Source organism: Salvia miltiorrhiza, chromosome 7, assembly GCF_028751815.1.
Source record: "Salvia miltiorrhiza cultivar Shanhuang (shh) chromosome 7, IMPLAD_Smil_shh, whole genome shotgun sequence".
Classification (NCBI taxonomy): Eukaryota; Viridiplantae; Streptophyta; class Magnoliopsida; order Lamiales; family Lamiaceae; genus Salvia; species Salvia miltiorrhiza.
Window position 1 is genome coordinate 16,350,375 of NC_080393.1, and position 13,482 is coordinate 16,363,856.

The 13,482-nt window shown below is 37.2% G+C and overlaps 2 protein-coding genes across 2 annotated transcripts; both read right to left on the bottom strand.

The window, feature by feature from the left end:
* Window positions 1–528: 528 nt before the first annotated feature.
* On the bottom strand, window positions 529–4,772 carry LOC130995580 (3-oxoacyl-[acyl-carrier-protein] reductase 4-like). The gene is made up of 11 exons (XM_057920926.1): window positions 4,260–4,772; window positions 3,868–4,010; window positions 3,364–3,417; window positions 2,730–2,810; window positions 2,607–2,652; window positions 2,424–2,518; window positions 2,304–2,336; window positions 1,829–1,963; window positions 1,630–1,723; window positions 1,051–1,133; window positions 529–881 (listed from the first exon to the last, which is right to left on the bottom strand). The coding sequence occupies exons 1-11, from the start codon at window positions 4,417–4,419 to the stop codon at window positions 849–851; spliced, it is 957 nt and encodes a 318-aa protein (XP_057776909.1). The 5' UTR covers window positions 4,420–4,772; the 3' UTR covers window positions 529–848.
* Window positions 4,773–9,540: 4,768 nt separating this feature from the next.
* On the bottom strand, window positions 9,541–12,855 carry LOC130995581 (protein Iojap-related, mitochondrial). Its single transcript, XM_057920927.1, has 4 exons — window positions 12,346–12,855; window positions 11,622–11,709; window positions 10,114–10,211; window positions 9,541–10,002 (listed from the first exon to the last, which is right to left on the bottom strand). Exons 1-4 carry the CDS (start codon window positions 12,652–12,654, stop codon window positions 9,931–9,933), a joined length of 567 nt encoding a protein of 188 aa, XP_057776910.1. The 5' UTR covers window positions 12,655–12,855; the 3' UTR covers window positions 9,541–9,930.
* Between the last annotated feature and the right edge of the window lie 627 nt (window positions 12,856–13,482).

Sequence of the window (13,482 nt, forward strand, 5' to 3'; positions counted from 1 at the left end):
TAGGTGAGGCCGCGTTGAGTAGGACACGCTCTGGCGGCTGGCCTGAGCGGTGGTGGTGGAACGCGGTGATGGTGTGCAGGGTGCGGCAGCTGGGAGTGATAAGGGAGGCGCCGGAGATGTTTTCCTCTCTTTTTTTCTTTTTTTTTTTAATTAGACTCAGTCAAAACGACGACGTTTTGAGTGTAGAATATAGCTACAAAACGACATCGTATCATTTGAACGCCGGAGTGTCCACGTCGGCAAATTCCGGGAGCCACGTCAACGCCGATTAATGTGTTGGTCAACGCATGTGCAATTTATGATAAAATCAAAAGTTGATGTATTATGAGGTCATTTTTGAAGCTCATGTGCAATTTGCAAATTCGGGCAAACTTCGTATATTTTCTGGCTATTAACCCTATATTTTTATTATTTTATTGAAATATGATTAGAAATAAGACCCCCACTTTTCAAGAATGAGCTCATAAACTCCTATGTCCTAACAGTCACTTTGAAAGAATGGTTGTGAATACTAAGAAAGATGGTACATGCTTTTCAACATATCTTATAAAAGAAAGAGGAAGAATTGAACACCACAAAAGCTATTGTCACCTCCCTATCTATGTTTCATAAATCAAGACAAACTTGATTCAGCTTGTCTTTCAAACCAGTAAACGATGTTGACATATCAATTGGAAGTACTACAAATGACTACAACCACCTGCTTTCAATAAACTCAAATCTTGATCATACCAAATTCTTTCACTAAATTATTTCAAGGCCAAAACTTGAGCATACAGGCGAGTCAGCTCATAGCGCCACACATTTGGAGAGGGTTATCTAGAGCAATGCTGAACCTCAGGAGCCTCTTACATGACCATACCTCCATCAATGGTCAGCACCTGCAGATTATAAAAATTAGAAGAGAAACAAGAGAGGCTCTGAGTTCAACAATATGAAACACATAGGATGTCGCCTAATGTGAGCCGAAGTGTAAACCGAAGACAGTTTTTTGTGGGTAAACCAGGTGCCTCATAATCGCATAAGGCTGAGCGGTTGATGGTTACAAACCTGTCCAGTGATATAACTAGCAGCTTGGCTAAGGGCCAAGAATTCCACCAACCCAGCGACTTCCTCTGGCAGCCCATACCTTCCTGAATTTGCATAGCAAAGCAGTTAGTAAAAGTAAAATATTTGCTCAAGTTATGAATTTCAATATAGCCTTGAGCAATTGCAATTGACATGCCAAGATAATTTGGCCCTCTAACCAATATATTCACTATCAGCACTATGTACAGATTAACACTCAGAACTCGATCACAGTAGTCATCATGTTGAAAAAAATCACAAAATTAACCTTACATCCTTGAGTAAAACACATAAAAATGAGTGTCTAGGCAATGATCAGAAGGAGACGTCTCATGGTCTACAGAAACCTGTTCAATGTGACCAAGAAAAAGACGGAAGATAGAATTTGCCTCATGTTGGCCAAACTTAAAGAGTTACAAGTTCAGACGCGAATGGACACGATTTACAGAGGGAGACATGGTCTAGAAAACAAGGTTCAAAGCAAGTGCAGCTTTTCTTGTCTCACAAAGAGAGGGGGAATGACATGTACGACTCTGATTAGGATTAGAGAAATTAACTGACCCAATGGGATGGCCTCCAATATCTTTTTCTCAAAGTCTGCCCCAAGCTTAGAAGTCATATCAGATGCAATGAATCCAGGAGCAACAGCATTCACCTGTCAATATGAGCATACATTAGTTTTCAAATTTCAGCATGCAGCACAGGGCAGATGCATACAATTTGCTTAACACATAAAGATAAATCATTTTAGCAAACTCACAGTAATGTTTCTGCTTGAATATTCCTTGGCAACTGTCTTTGTTAGTCCAATTACCCCAGCTTTTGCAGCACTGTAGTTGGCTTGGCCAACATTTCCAACAAGACCAACGACGGATGAGATATTAATTATCCTTCCCTATAGAGTAAAAAACTATGATATTAATAAACCTTCTTCCTGATAGAGTGAAAAACTATATTGCATAAGAGAATTGTAAACAAATTGCAGTATGGAATAGTAACTTAAGAGTCACATAATTCTTCAGAACATTCTGAATGCAACAAAGATAGAAACAAAGAGTCGTCATAGCCAGTTACATGTAACTTCACAGGTTATAGTACCACCACACACTAGCGTAATATTACTAAAAAAAAGAGCATACAAATGTGCTCATCCAGAAACAAAGAAAATATATTTACAACAAGAAATGAAGACATGAACATGACCCAGCCATTAAGAAACTAAGTGTACTAGTTACCTTTTTCTTCCTCATCATAACCTTGGCAGCTGCCTGAAGAGAATGAAAATATCAGAATTAATTTATATATGAGTTTGGACATTACTATCAGCAGGCAAATAGGAGCTCAGGCAAATTGACCTGTGTGCATAGGAAGACTCCGGTAAGGTTCAGATCAATGACCTCCTGCCATTGAGATGTCTTCATTCTCATCAACAAACCATCCCTCGTAATGCCTGCGATTTGTTCAGATTTGTTCACATTTTAAAAGAAAAGAACCACAAAATGGATTTACAACCGAAAAGAAGTGGATCCTTCAACTACCTGCATTGTTGATCAAAACATCTACAGTTCCCCATGCATCAACTGCCTGCAGGAGAGACATGATTGAGACAATGATATGTGCAGAATAAGGTGAAAAACAACAGAATTGGAGAATTATCTCACAGTTTTTATCATTGACTCCACATCTGCTTCTTTGGAAACATCTCCGCCGAAAGTAAGAGCCTGTCCACCAGACGCCTCTATCTGCAATAAGTACCAATTATAGCATTTACATTAAAGCAGCAAGAACTCGGCATAGCCAACATACTTTATGTTCAAATCCTGGTAACATCATCTTACAGACTATTTTTCTCTTAACAGAGAGCAGGCAGCCAAGATGCCTGTGCATGTATTTCACAAGGATGGACTGGGGAAGAAGGGGATACAGACATGCAGTCCCATGAAAATCAACTACCAAAACATATGAAGGATCTATATGAACTTGAGATTTTAACATATACGGAGTATATTTTTTAAGAAATAAACGATGATCAGTCACATTATACACTTCCCACTCAACCATAATCTTTAAGAGGATTTTCAGGTCTGGGATTTAGAATTTTGGATTTCAGCATCCTATTCCAAAAATATAACAACTCGTATAATATACACAATTAAGATTCACAGATAGTTATTCTACAAATCTTGAAAGAGTTTTGAGGATAGGGTAGGAGGTAGGAGTGACAACCCAGATATCTGGTGACTGGTATAACAAATAGTTCTAGGAAGCACATTATGCATCCATATAAGTGGTTACCTCTTTGCAAACTTCTTCTGCCTCACTTGATGACCTTGCATAATTAACTAAAATCTGCAGCACGTAATACCTAATTAGTTCGAGAGATAGTATAAGTGAAAGAGAAGCCAAATCTCACAAATCACATATTGCAATTACTATAAGTCAAAGCAACACACGGGATTCTACATTAACTGACTCATTACTATAAACTAGATGATAATCGAGTATATTCATTCATCTGGCTGACGTCATAGCAACACACGGGATTCTACATTAACAAAAACGAAGAAACTAAAAAGATACAGATTATCTTATCAGTTCTCAGACAGTAGTTTCCTACAAGAAATTATTTATCATATTGCTCCTCTACTATACTACAACTTGATCACAAGGCCATGTGAACTATAATCATTAATCACTGACAAATAGCATCAATCCCTCTAATTGCAGAAATCTAAAGCAATAAAATTAGACGAACATCTTAATGCAAACTTTTCTGGCAATGAAGTAAAGAACCCCAACCTTGCAGCCAGCTTTCCCGAGAGCCAAAGCAACAGCTTTGCCGATTCCTCTGGAAGCTCCAGTGATAACAACAACAGGAGCTTCTACCTTCTGTGGCGTTTCAGTAGCCGCTTGTTCGACAGTCGCGACCTGCGCCTTTGCGCCTGCATACGCAATTTAATTACATAAAATCCTCTGCACAACACTGACAATAGAGGTATTGAAATCATGTAGTAACCACCAACTCCCGAACATGCTATCTCCCCCTAGTTACCACCAATTAACACCATTACTTGATGATACCGCAGTTATCAACCACTTCCATCACAAAAGCAAAATCAAGGAGCCTAAAATACTCGATCTTCTTAACTGAAAAACTATCATAACTTAGAGCACGAAATGGGAGCTCGCACCTGGGGAAGAAGCGGAGCGAAGAGATCGGCATTGCAAATCAAGGGAGGCCGGAAATTTAACAGGCAATGAAACCAGGCTAAAATTGGAGAGTTTGCGGTGAGAAATCCCGGCAGCATTGAGGGAAAGGACGGCAGATCCAGCGGCAGAGGCAGCAGCCATTGTGGTTAGTATCGCGGGGCGGAGGGGGCGAAGAAAACGAGAAGAGAAGAGAGTCGCCACAGAGGAAAAAGCACGAACACCTTGAGTGCTTTATTTATATTTGCAAAGCTTGGGAAATTCCGCAGAGGCAGTGTTGGCGTGAGCGGGGCGATGACTACTATGTTCATTTCCTCCATTTTGGTTGGGTGGTTAAGATTTACTATTGTTTTTGTGTCTTCCACTCTAAACCTTTTCTTTGTCTTTTTTCTATTTTTATTTCTTTTTTTTTTTGCAAAAATGATATTTTCATTCAATTGAAGAGTGACAAAGCAGTTTGGGTGAAACCAAACTCAAATACAAGACCAAAGAAACTCAATTAAAGCTTAGGGGGGTGTATTCGTTGTGGATTTTAATAGATTTCTATGGATTTTAAAAGTCTGGGTGTATTCGTTCCAGACTTTTAAAAGTCTGCAAAAATCTGGGTGTATTCGTTTAAGACTTTTAAAAGTCCATATAAATCTGGGTGTATTCGTTTCAAACTTTTTAAAATCCATACAAATCTAGGTGTATTCGTTATTCCATTGACTTAAAATCTGGAATGACTTTCATGGATTTCATCCAAAAAATACACACGACGAAATCCGGCCAAGAACCACGAGAATTGAAATCCATGAAATTTTAAGCGAGCGCTGAGTTCCAGCCACCGTTGAGAGAGTCCAGCATATGCTGGATTCTAGCATATGCTGGATTCCAGCATATGCTGGATTCGAGCGAGTCTGAATTCTCTGCCTCTCTCTCTACGCGCTCCGTGTCTCTCGCCACGCCGTTGCCGCTGCCGCCGCCGCAGGCCCACAGTCCCCCAGCGCAGTGTGAGCGCCGCACCATCTCTCCTCTCCCCGACTCCTCCGGGACCGCCCCGGCGCACCCCTCACCTCTCCGCTGCTGTGCCGTTTTGGTGCCCAATGCATTGCTCAACACTGGGTTTCCATGATGCCTTTTTGGTTTCCAGCGCTCGCTGGATTCCCAGCGGTCGTTGGGTTTCCAGCGGTGCTGGGACTCAGCGGGCGTTGGCATCATGGATTTCAATTCCATAATTATCCCCTAAATTCTTCGAAAATCAGTGAAAATCGGGGTGAAATCCAACCACGAATTCTTTGAAAGTCGTCTGGAATTTATGTGAATTCCATGGAATTTAAATTCCATTGACTTTTTAAAGTCTGTGGAAATCCACAACGAATACACCCCCCTTAGTAGGAGTACTATTTTTATTTCTTATGTAACGCCCTATATTTATTTCTTATGCACAATTGCACATTAATAAATTTATGTTTTTTTTAAATCAATAAAATTTTGTATACGTATTGCATGCTTATTTTCGGGTAAATATCAACTAAAGGGTTGAGGTGTGGGTTACGGCATAAATATATTCTAGATTATTGATAATATCAATCAAAGATTTTAACTATCAAATTTATATAAAATATAATCGGATTACATTTTCCATCACAAAAAGATGATGTGTATTTTCAAATTTTTTTAATGTTGACTGTTTTTTCGCTTGGATTACTCAAATTTTTGTTTATATGCTCAAATTTTCGCTCATGCACGTCAAATATTTTTTTTATAAACCATTTATTCATTAATTTAATTTTTTGAAAGGTCTAAAGCATATTTCTAATTTATTTTAGGCTAGACAATGAATTGGATTGCTTCCACGGGATGCTGAGAATGTATATGTGAGGGTATGCTTTGACACTCTACTATTATATTTGGTCTTTTCGTACAGGCGTGTGTAGGGGTGTGCAGCGGGTCGGACCTGGACCGACCCGGACCGACCTGCCGGGTTTGTTGACCCGAAAATTTCAAAAAAATGGACCGACCCGGACCGAAACTTTCGTGCGGGCCGACCCGGGACCGGACCGAACCCGAGTAACGGGTCCGGTTCGGTCCGGGTCAGACCAGTTAATAACCTACTTTTTTTTTCTTTTCCCCCCCCTATTTTTGCACCTATTTTTCAAATCTAAAATATAAAAAATACGATACCAAAACACATATCATAGTCTCAAATATTCGCAATCCACAATCACAAAAAATAAAACATAAATCACAATCAATCTATTACATAATATGAATTAAATATTAAATATATAAATTAAATATTAAATGTATATGAGTGCCGGGTCGGTTCCGGGTTCGGCGGGTTCGACCGGGTTTAGACCCGGACCGACCCGGTCAAAATTCGGTCATTCAAATTGGACCCAACCCGAACCGAACACCTATAATGGGCCAGTTCGGTCCGGACCGAACCCGTCGGTCCGGGCGGGTTCGGCGGGTCCGGGTTGGATTTGCACACCCCTAGGCGTGTGAGCGAAAATCTAAGCAACTGACATGCTCAAGTCTTTCTTTCAATTGTGTGAGCGAAAATATGAGCATTTGAGCACAAATCTAAGCAATCTAATTAAAAATAAATAAAATAAGGCAAAACAGTGTTGTTTTGTCTGATCAACATTAAAAATAATCAAAAGATACATGTCATCTTTATGTGATGAAAAAGGCAATTTAGATCATATATGATACAAATTGATAATTCAGGTTTTTGATTGCTATTATCAATAGTTTATGGCATATTTGTGACTCACCTATAATTTAAACTTTTCAATGATATTATCAACAATCTAGAATATATTTAATGACTCAACTCATAATTTAGGCCTTTGATTTATATTTATCTATTTTTTTATATAAATTAACAATATTAAATAAAGAAATTTTAAGACAACGCCACAGAATACTTGAACCAAAGATCTTTGACGTTAGACATTAACTTCTTACCGCTTAATCAACACATGTATATTATACTATCCATTTTTTTATTATTTTCATGACAAGGCTCGAAGGGAGCGTGAAATTGGCTCTCATAGTATTACAATAGCTACCTAGAACTCATACTAAAAAATCAAGCTATAAAAAGAGATTGTCTAAAATATTATAAATCACATCAATCAATTTATTAGATTCAATTCATTTACATGCCTACACGTGCCTATGCGGCTATGCCTATCTGACTCACACTAATCCAAAATTAGTACCTTTCAATTGGACCACTTTCGGCTGGGACCGGCAATTTTCGACACGATACGAAAGTACAATACGAAATTAATGAATTTGTGACACGTACAATAAGTTTCGGGTCTTTATCTGATCGACCTGATAAGGACCTAATAATTTCGTATCGGGTTTGGGTCGGGTTCGGGTAATCCGATAGAATTAATTTTTTATTAATTTTTTTTTAAATTTTTTCATTCATGATTTCTTTCTACTCTTTAATTTAGCCTTTATTACATATTTACTTGTATTTTTTTTATTATTATTGTTCGGGTCGCTATCGTGTCGTGTCAACACGCTTTGAATCGTGTTGTTATCGGGTTCGTGTCGGGTTCGGGCATTCCCTTAACAGGTCGTGTTCGGATTTGACCTTATCAGGTCGACACGATAACAATCCGACCCGCACGATTTGCATGTCCTACTTCCAGCCCCAATTAGGCTTAAATTGCATATTTTTCTCGTTTCGTCCTTATACTAATACTCCTACTACCTTTCAATTGGAGCTGCTTTATTTTCCCATCGGCATGAGTACATAGATCGGCAAGGAGTGTTCTACATAGTATTTTTGAATAATTACTTAAAAGATAATGTGTTACAAATTAAACCAAAATCGACTATTATACAAGATGATAAGCAAATGGCAATCCCTTTTTTTCATCTCGACTGATATATTACTGGACAGTTATATCAATCGTGCGTATTTCGAAGATTCATCTTCATAACTAGCTTCTTTGTCTTTTTCGCCAGTTCTAATAAAAAATGTCCAGAACTGATTATACGTGTTCTCTCATAGACGACATCAGGGTTAATTAGACTTGTCTTTATTCTTTCGATGTCCATAATTCCTAAAAGCGTCTTTAGCACTGGGTGCGAGCGCCGATTCGAGCTAGTGTGCTAGAGCCGACGTCGAGTGCGAGCGAGCGTATATGTGGCACGTGTTTACACGCACCCATATTAAAAAAAATTGGTTATTTTCAGCCCATATTAAAAAAAAATCCTCAGTGTCAAGCATAATGAAGAGGACCCAAAGTCAGATAACGGCCAAGCGCAACAAAAGCAAAGGGAAGAAGGTGGAGTTCTCAACGGACGAGGACAAAGCTTAATACTACGAGGCATTGGACCGCGTCGTCAAATAAATCGAGCTCTTCAGCACCACTCATAAGGTAGCCATTGATGTTAAAAGGAAAGCTCTTGATTTTAAAATTCTCGACGCGGACACTTCAAAGATGTTTGAAGCACAATTGACAATGCGCACAGCCACACACACATGTTGTTGGCATATTTATTATAAAATGTTAATAAAATATTTAATAAATCTTCAATTATTCAAGATCCAAGATCATCAGCCCCAGTTTATTCTCTATTTTTAAGAGATACTTCCTTTGTCCACCACATTTTTACTCTTTTTTATTTTTAGTAAAATTATTTAACACAATCACATAAAAATAGGACTCTTGTTTCAGTTTAATACTACAATAAATATAGAATCATTACTTCACTCACAACATACTCAATCATTTTATTAAAACTCATATCATTCTCAAAGACGTAAACAAATTATGGGGATAAAGGAATACTCCCTCCGTCCCAAACGAAATGTCCTGTTTTCTTTTTTGAGTTGTCCCAAACGAAATGTCATGTTTCCTTTTTTGGCAATACACTCTCTCTCTACACTTAATATTTAAATAATTTCCACCAACCTACTTTATCTACTTTATACACATTTCTTAATCTACGTACCGAAAAGAAATAGGCCATTTCGTTTGGGACAGAGGGAGTACATAATATCCTCTATATCAAACAATACAAGTCAATCTATTATTTGTTAAAATAATTTAGTTTTTCTAAATATCCTAAACCTTTTGATTAATTCTCCAATTTCAATAACTTCATTGTTCAATATCCAATTTAAAGGACTAGGCGTGCAGAAATCCTTGCGAGAAAGATTAGAAAACTCAATCATATATTGTCAATCTCGAATAAATAATACCCCATTGGGGTGTGTTTAGGAAAACTATTCTTCTGTGCAATAGGTCATAAACCAAACAGAAAAATTGTATTAAAAATAAGTTCTTGAAGAATTAGACTACTGATGCATTATCTATTGTAAAAGAGAAGGAAAAAAGAAACTCGCACACACACAACCTACTCTAAATCTTATGGTCTTCACATACATCATGTTCTCAAATGAGCTGACTGTACAAGTTGCATTTCGCAGCCACTAGCGAAAATAAACACTTAACCCTTGTTTACTTTGCTTGATAGTACAATGTTGAAAATTGAAGAAAGCAAATGAAGGATGTGTATAATGCATCAAACTGAACCTGAGATTTATGATTCATTCTATCATATCCACTAGATATCCGTGTTGTGTGCGGTAAGAGATACGAAAACTGGCACCATCTGTCCCGAAAGTACAACACTTATCTATGCATGCACTTGCGGACGTTTCTTGGAGTTATTCTTGGGGCGAACCTTGACAATGGCCTTGTCCAAATCCTACATACATTTTAAGCAGCACCATTTAACCTCACAAGGAATTAGTACACTTCCTCAACCTCATAGTCATATGCCAGAAATTGGAAAAATAAAATATGACAACACTTTTACCTGATTGTCCTCTATGTTTGATGGTTTTGCAGTCCAGAGCCCCTCAAAGTTGTAATAAGCTCTTGCTTTCTCATCAACAGCATGAACAATCAGCTTACCTACCATAAAGTCCCAGCTTTCAATTGTTAGGCAAGATGCTTATGGTATAATAGATTCACAATTCAGTATCAAGCATCTCCTTTGGATTCTGCACTTACAGTTTTAAACTATATTATGATTACATAAGCATGGGAACATGTAGTGATGCAAGCATTTATCCCAGGGGATCAAAGGAGGCATACATGAGATGGAATACATAATTTCAGAGGTTCATGCTAAATGTAGCCTTGTCTTCCCTAATCCCAAAATCACCTTTTTACCTCTTCCCCTGAAAGGTAATTTTAAAACTCGGATCGAGTCAGAATGTCAGATTGAATCCTATGACCTTAAACAGTAAGGAGATTCACCTCACACTATAGTGAAAACCTAAAGCTAAACCAAAGGACCCCAAGAACCTTGAATGAATTAAGGAAAGGGATAATCTCACTCTGATCTCTACTGCTTGTTTCGTCTTTTTAGGGTTCCACCAACATTACCAGTTGTGACAATTTTCTAGTTAAACCCATACTGGAGATACATAGAATTTTTTTCCCCCCTTAATATTTCGCACTAAGGGGATATCCAAAGTATCAAGATCTCAGCTTTACTACACAAAATATTGCCGTAGTTATGTAAATAGCTCAATGTGGAAGATCGTAATCCAACTAACTCAGACAAAAAGAAGCACTATATACAAAGCCTGGTCAAGAAAGATAATTTCTAATCATTTTGGCAGTAACAAGCCAAATTTAAAATATTTCCAGAATCACAAATTAGTATACCAACTTATTAAAACTTCACCAACTAAACAAGTTAGGTGTGCCGTGTGCCACATAACCAGCTTCAAGTTTCATTTACTCAGTGAAACACATCAGATTCAAACCCCTTTCAACATTAAACTCTTTATACATGAAAGTCATTTTCCACCACCATCCAGTTTCGTCCTGCTTGAGTAAAAAGATTTTCAGATGAAAGCTAACCCATTTGTTGCTTATTAGAAAGTGCCTACCAAGTCCATTGCTTTTGAGATACTGTCACCATGCCAAAACAATGAACACAATAGATGTATGAAAATGTTTCACTTATTTGACATATTTTTGGCATATTCAAAGTTGTTCTTGACCACAAAATGTAAACTGAGAAGCTCATGGTAGTATTAGGAGTTCATCCATACTTCAGAAATGCAAGAAATGTAATTATGTTAAAAAATAATAGACCTAAGTACCAGTATTTCCGAATAAATGCACTCTCAAAGCAAGAGTTTTATAATTAATACAGTTTCCTTAACTAATGGCAAGGCTGTTATTGAGGAGATGATTCATTCCATTCCCAGAGTAGGATTCCAGACATAAAAGCAGATTATGAATATATGATTGTCAAAAGTAGAATCAATTCAAGGAGACAAATTGAGAATGAACAGAAAACGGTACCAGAGTCAATAACAATCCACTTCCCTCCCTCTTGCCCTACCACACTAGGCAGCAAGATCCTCTTTGCTCCTCGCTGCTTTTGCTTAACCTGCTCATTGAAACCAAAAACAAGTCAAATTCACAAGTAGAGTTTTCTAGGTTACTTGACTGAAATGACAAGCAATTCCACTCACATTCTTTTCAGATATTTCAGTTTTATATAAATCAAGATTTACAGGGTGTGCACTCTTAGTTTCTTGTATTGCAGTGTTTATTAGAAGAATAGTCTAACAAGTTTGGATCGCTTGGATAGACAAACATGAGCGAATGTGTTTGATACGTAGAGTCCTACATAATCTACAACCTCATCTCATCTTGATCATATATGTCTACTGAAAAGCATGTCAGAAAAGAACAGACTGCTTAACAAAAATGGTTAACTTCGCTAGGGGAGCCTGTGTCAGATAACAAATTTACATTCATAACCTGGCGGCAAATACTTGGCAAATTTTTTAACAAAATAAACCTAAGACGATTTGATCAAATATTAATACACATAAAAAGGAAAATTTATAATATAAAAAATCATCTTTGAGCCATATCACCACCCAAAAAAATTATATATCAATCTTCAGCATACAATAGCGTCGCTCATTTGAACGGATTAATAAATATGTCTGCAATATACTTGCATCCACACACAACCGAAAGCACGCTTGGTGGGAATTGGATCGAGAGAACCTGCCTGGTAGATTAGGGCTTGGGAGATATTGCGGACGTGCCACGGAGACCGACCGGTGGCGATGACCATGTAATCGGCGAATTCAGAGCCTTTTGGAGCCGGAATAACTGTGACGTCATCCGCTCTGACGTCTTGGAGTATTTTCTCAACTTCCGCCAAGCTAAGCAGCTCGTTGTTCTTCTCGACGCTGGTGAGGGCTGATGAAGAAAAATTACGGCTGAAAATTGGAGTAGATGAGGCTAGGTTTCTCCACCGGTGAGAAATAGCGGAATGCGAAGATGATAGGGCTCCGCCGCGTAAAGCTGACCACATTGCTGTTGCACCGTCGCCTGTTGCCGAAGTTTCTACCGATTCTACTCAAATCAAATGTATGTCAAAGTTTCTAACTGAAAATTGGGAAATGTACTTACTAATTTAGCATGATTTTGCGACACTAATTTAATAAGTAATCGTTTGCTTTACAGTAGTATGGGATACAATTTGATTTATTTGATTTAAATTACTATTTATTTTATAAATTGCAGTAGGGAGAATGAAATTCTATTAATTAAATATATCATCAAATTAATAAATTTAATTGACAAATAAAAATAACATACCGATATCAACACACTCCTTAGAGCATTCATAGCAGATCTCTCAAAATTTTACTTCTAAAAATACTCCTAAAGTCTTCCCTAAATTATTTTTAACCCCTATTTTACAGTTACAACTTACACACAGCAGCTCTCCTATTTTTCATTATCTATTTTATAAATTTAGGATTAGATTTAAGGGGGTGTAAATTTAGGATTAAATTTGAAGGGGTGTAAATTTTTTTGTGGGCCCAACTTAATATAGGTGATATGTTGAATGATCATTTTATCACACTTTTTATTATTTTAGCTCAAATTTAAAGTTATGATTACTTTTGAGAGACCTGTTGGCATCCACTGATATGAACTCTTAAAAGTGGTGCACATTGTTTAAGAGTTTTTTTTTCACAGTGGGGCTCTCCCTATTTGGACTCTTATTTTTTATTTTATTTTTAATATTCTTTTCAATTAATTTTAAAATTAAATTTAATAACATAAATTTTATTTAAATTAAAATTTAATAACATAAATTTAAAATTTTCCAATTATCCTTCATTTTTTTCAC

Excerpts from the sequence above, each read along its gene's own strand:
- LOC130995581 (XM_057920927.1), bottom strand. The coding sequence starts at position 12,654 with ATGTGGTCAGCTTTACGCGGCGGAGCCCTATCATCTTCGCATTCCGCT. Across the intron at positions 10,212-11,621 it reads GTGGATTGTTATTGACTCTG|GTAAGCTGATTGTTCATGCT; the intron begins GTACCGTTTTCT and ends ACTTTATGGTAG. Across the intron at positions 10,003-10,113 it reads CAAACATAGAGGACAATCAG|GATTTGGACAAGGCCATTGT; the intron begins GTAAAAGTGTTG and ends AAATGTATGTAG.
- LOC130995580 (XM_057920926.1), bottom strand. The coding sequence starts at position 4,419 with ATGGCTGCTGCCTCTGCCGCTGGATCTGCCGTCCTTTCCCTCAATGCT. Across the intron at positions 2,653-2,729 it reads TGGAGTCAATGATAAAAACT|GCAGTTGATGCATGGGGAAC; the intron begins GTGAGATAATTC and ends TCTCTCCTGCAG. Across the intron at positions 1,724-1,828 it reads ATTCAAGCAGAAACATTACT|GTGAATGCTGTTGCTCCTGG; the intron begins GTGAGTTTGCTA and ends TCATATTGACAG.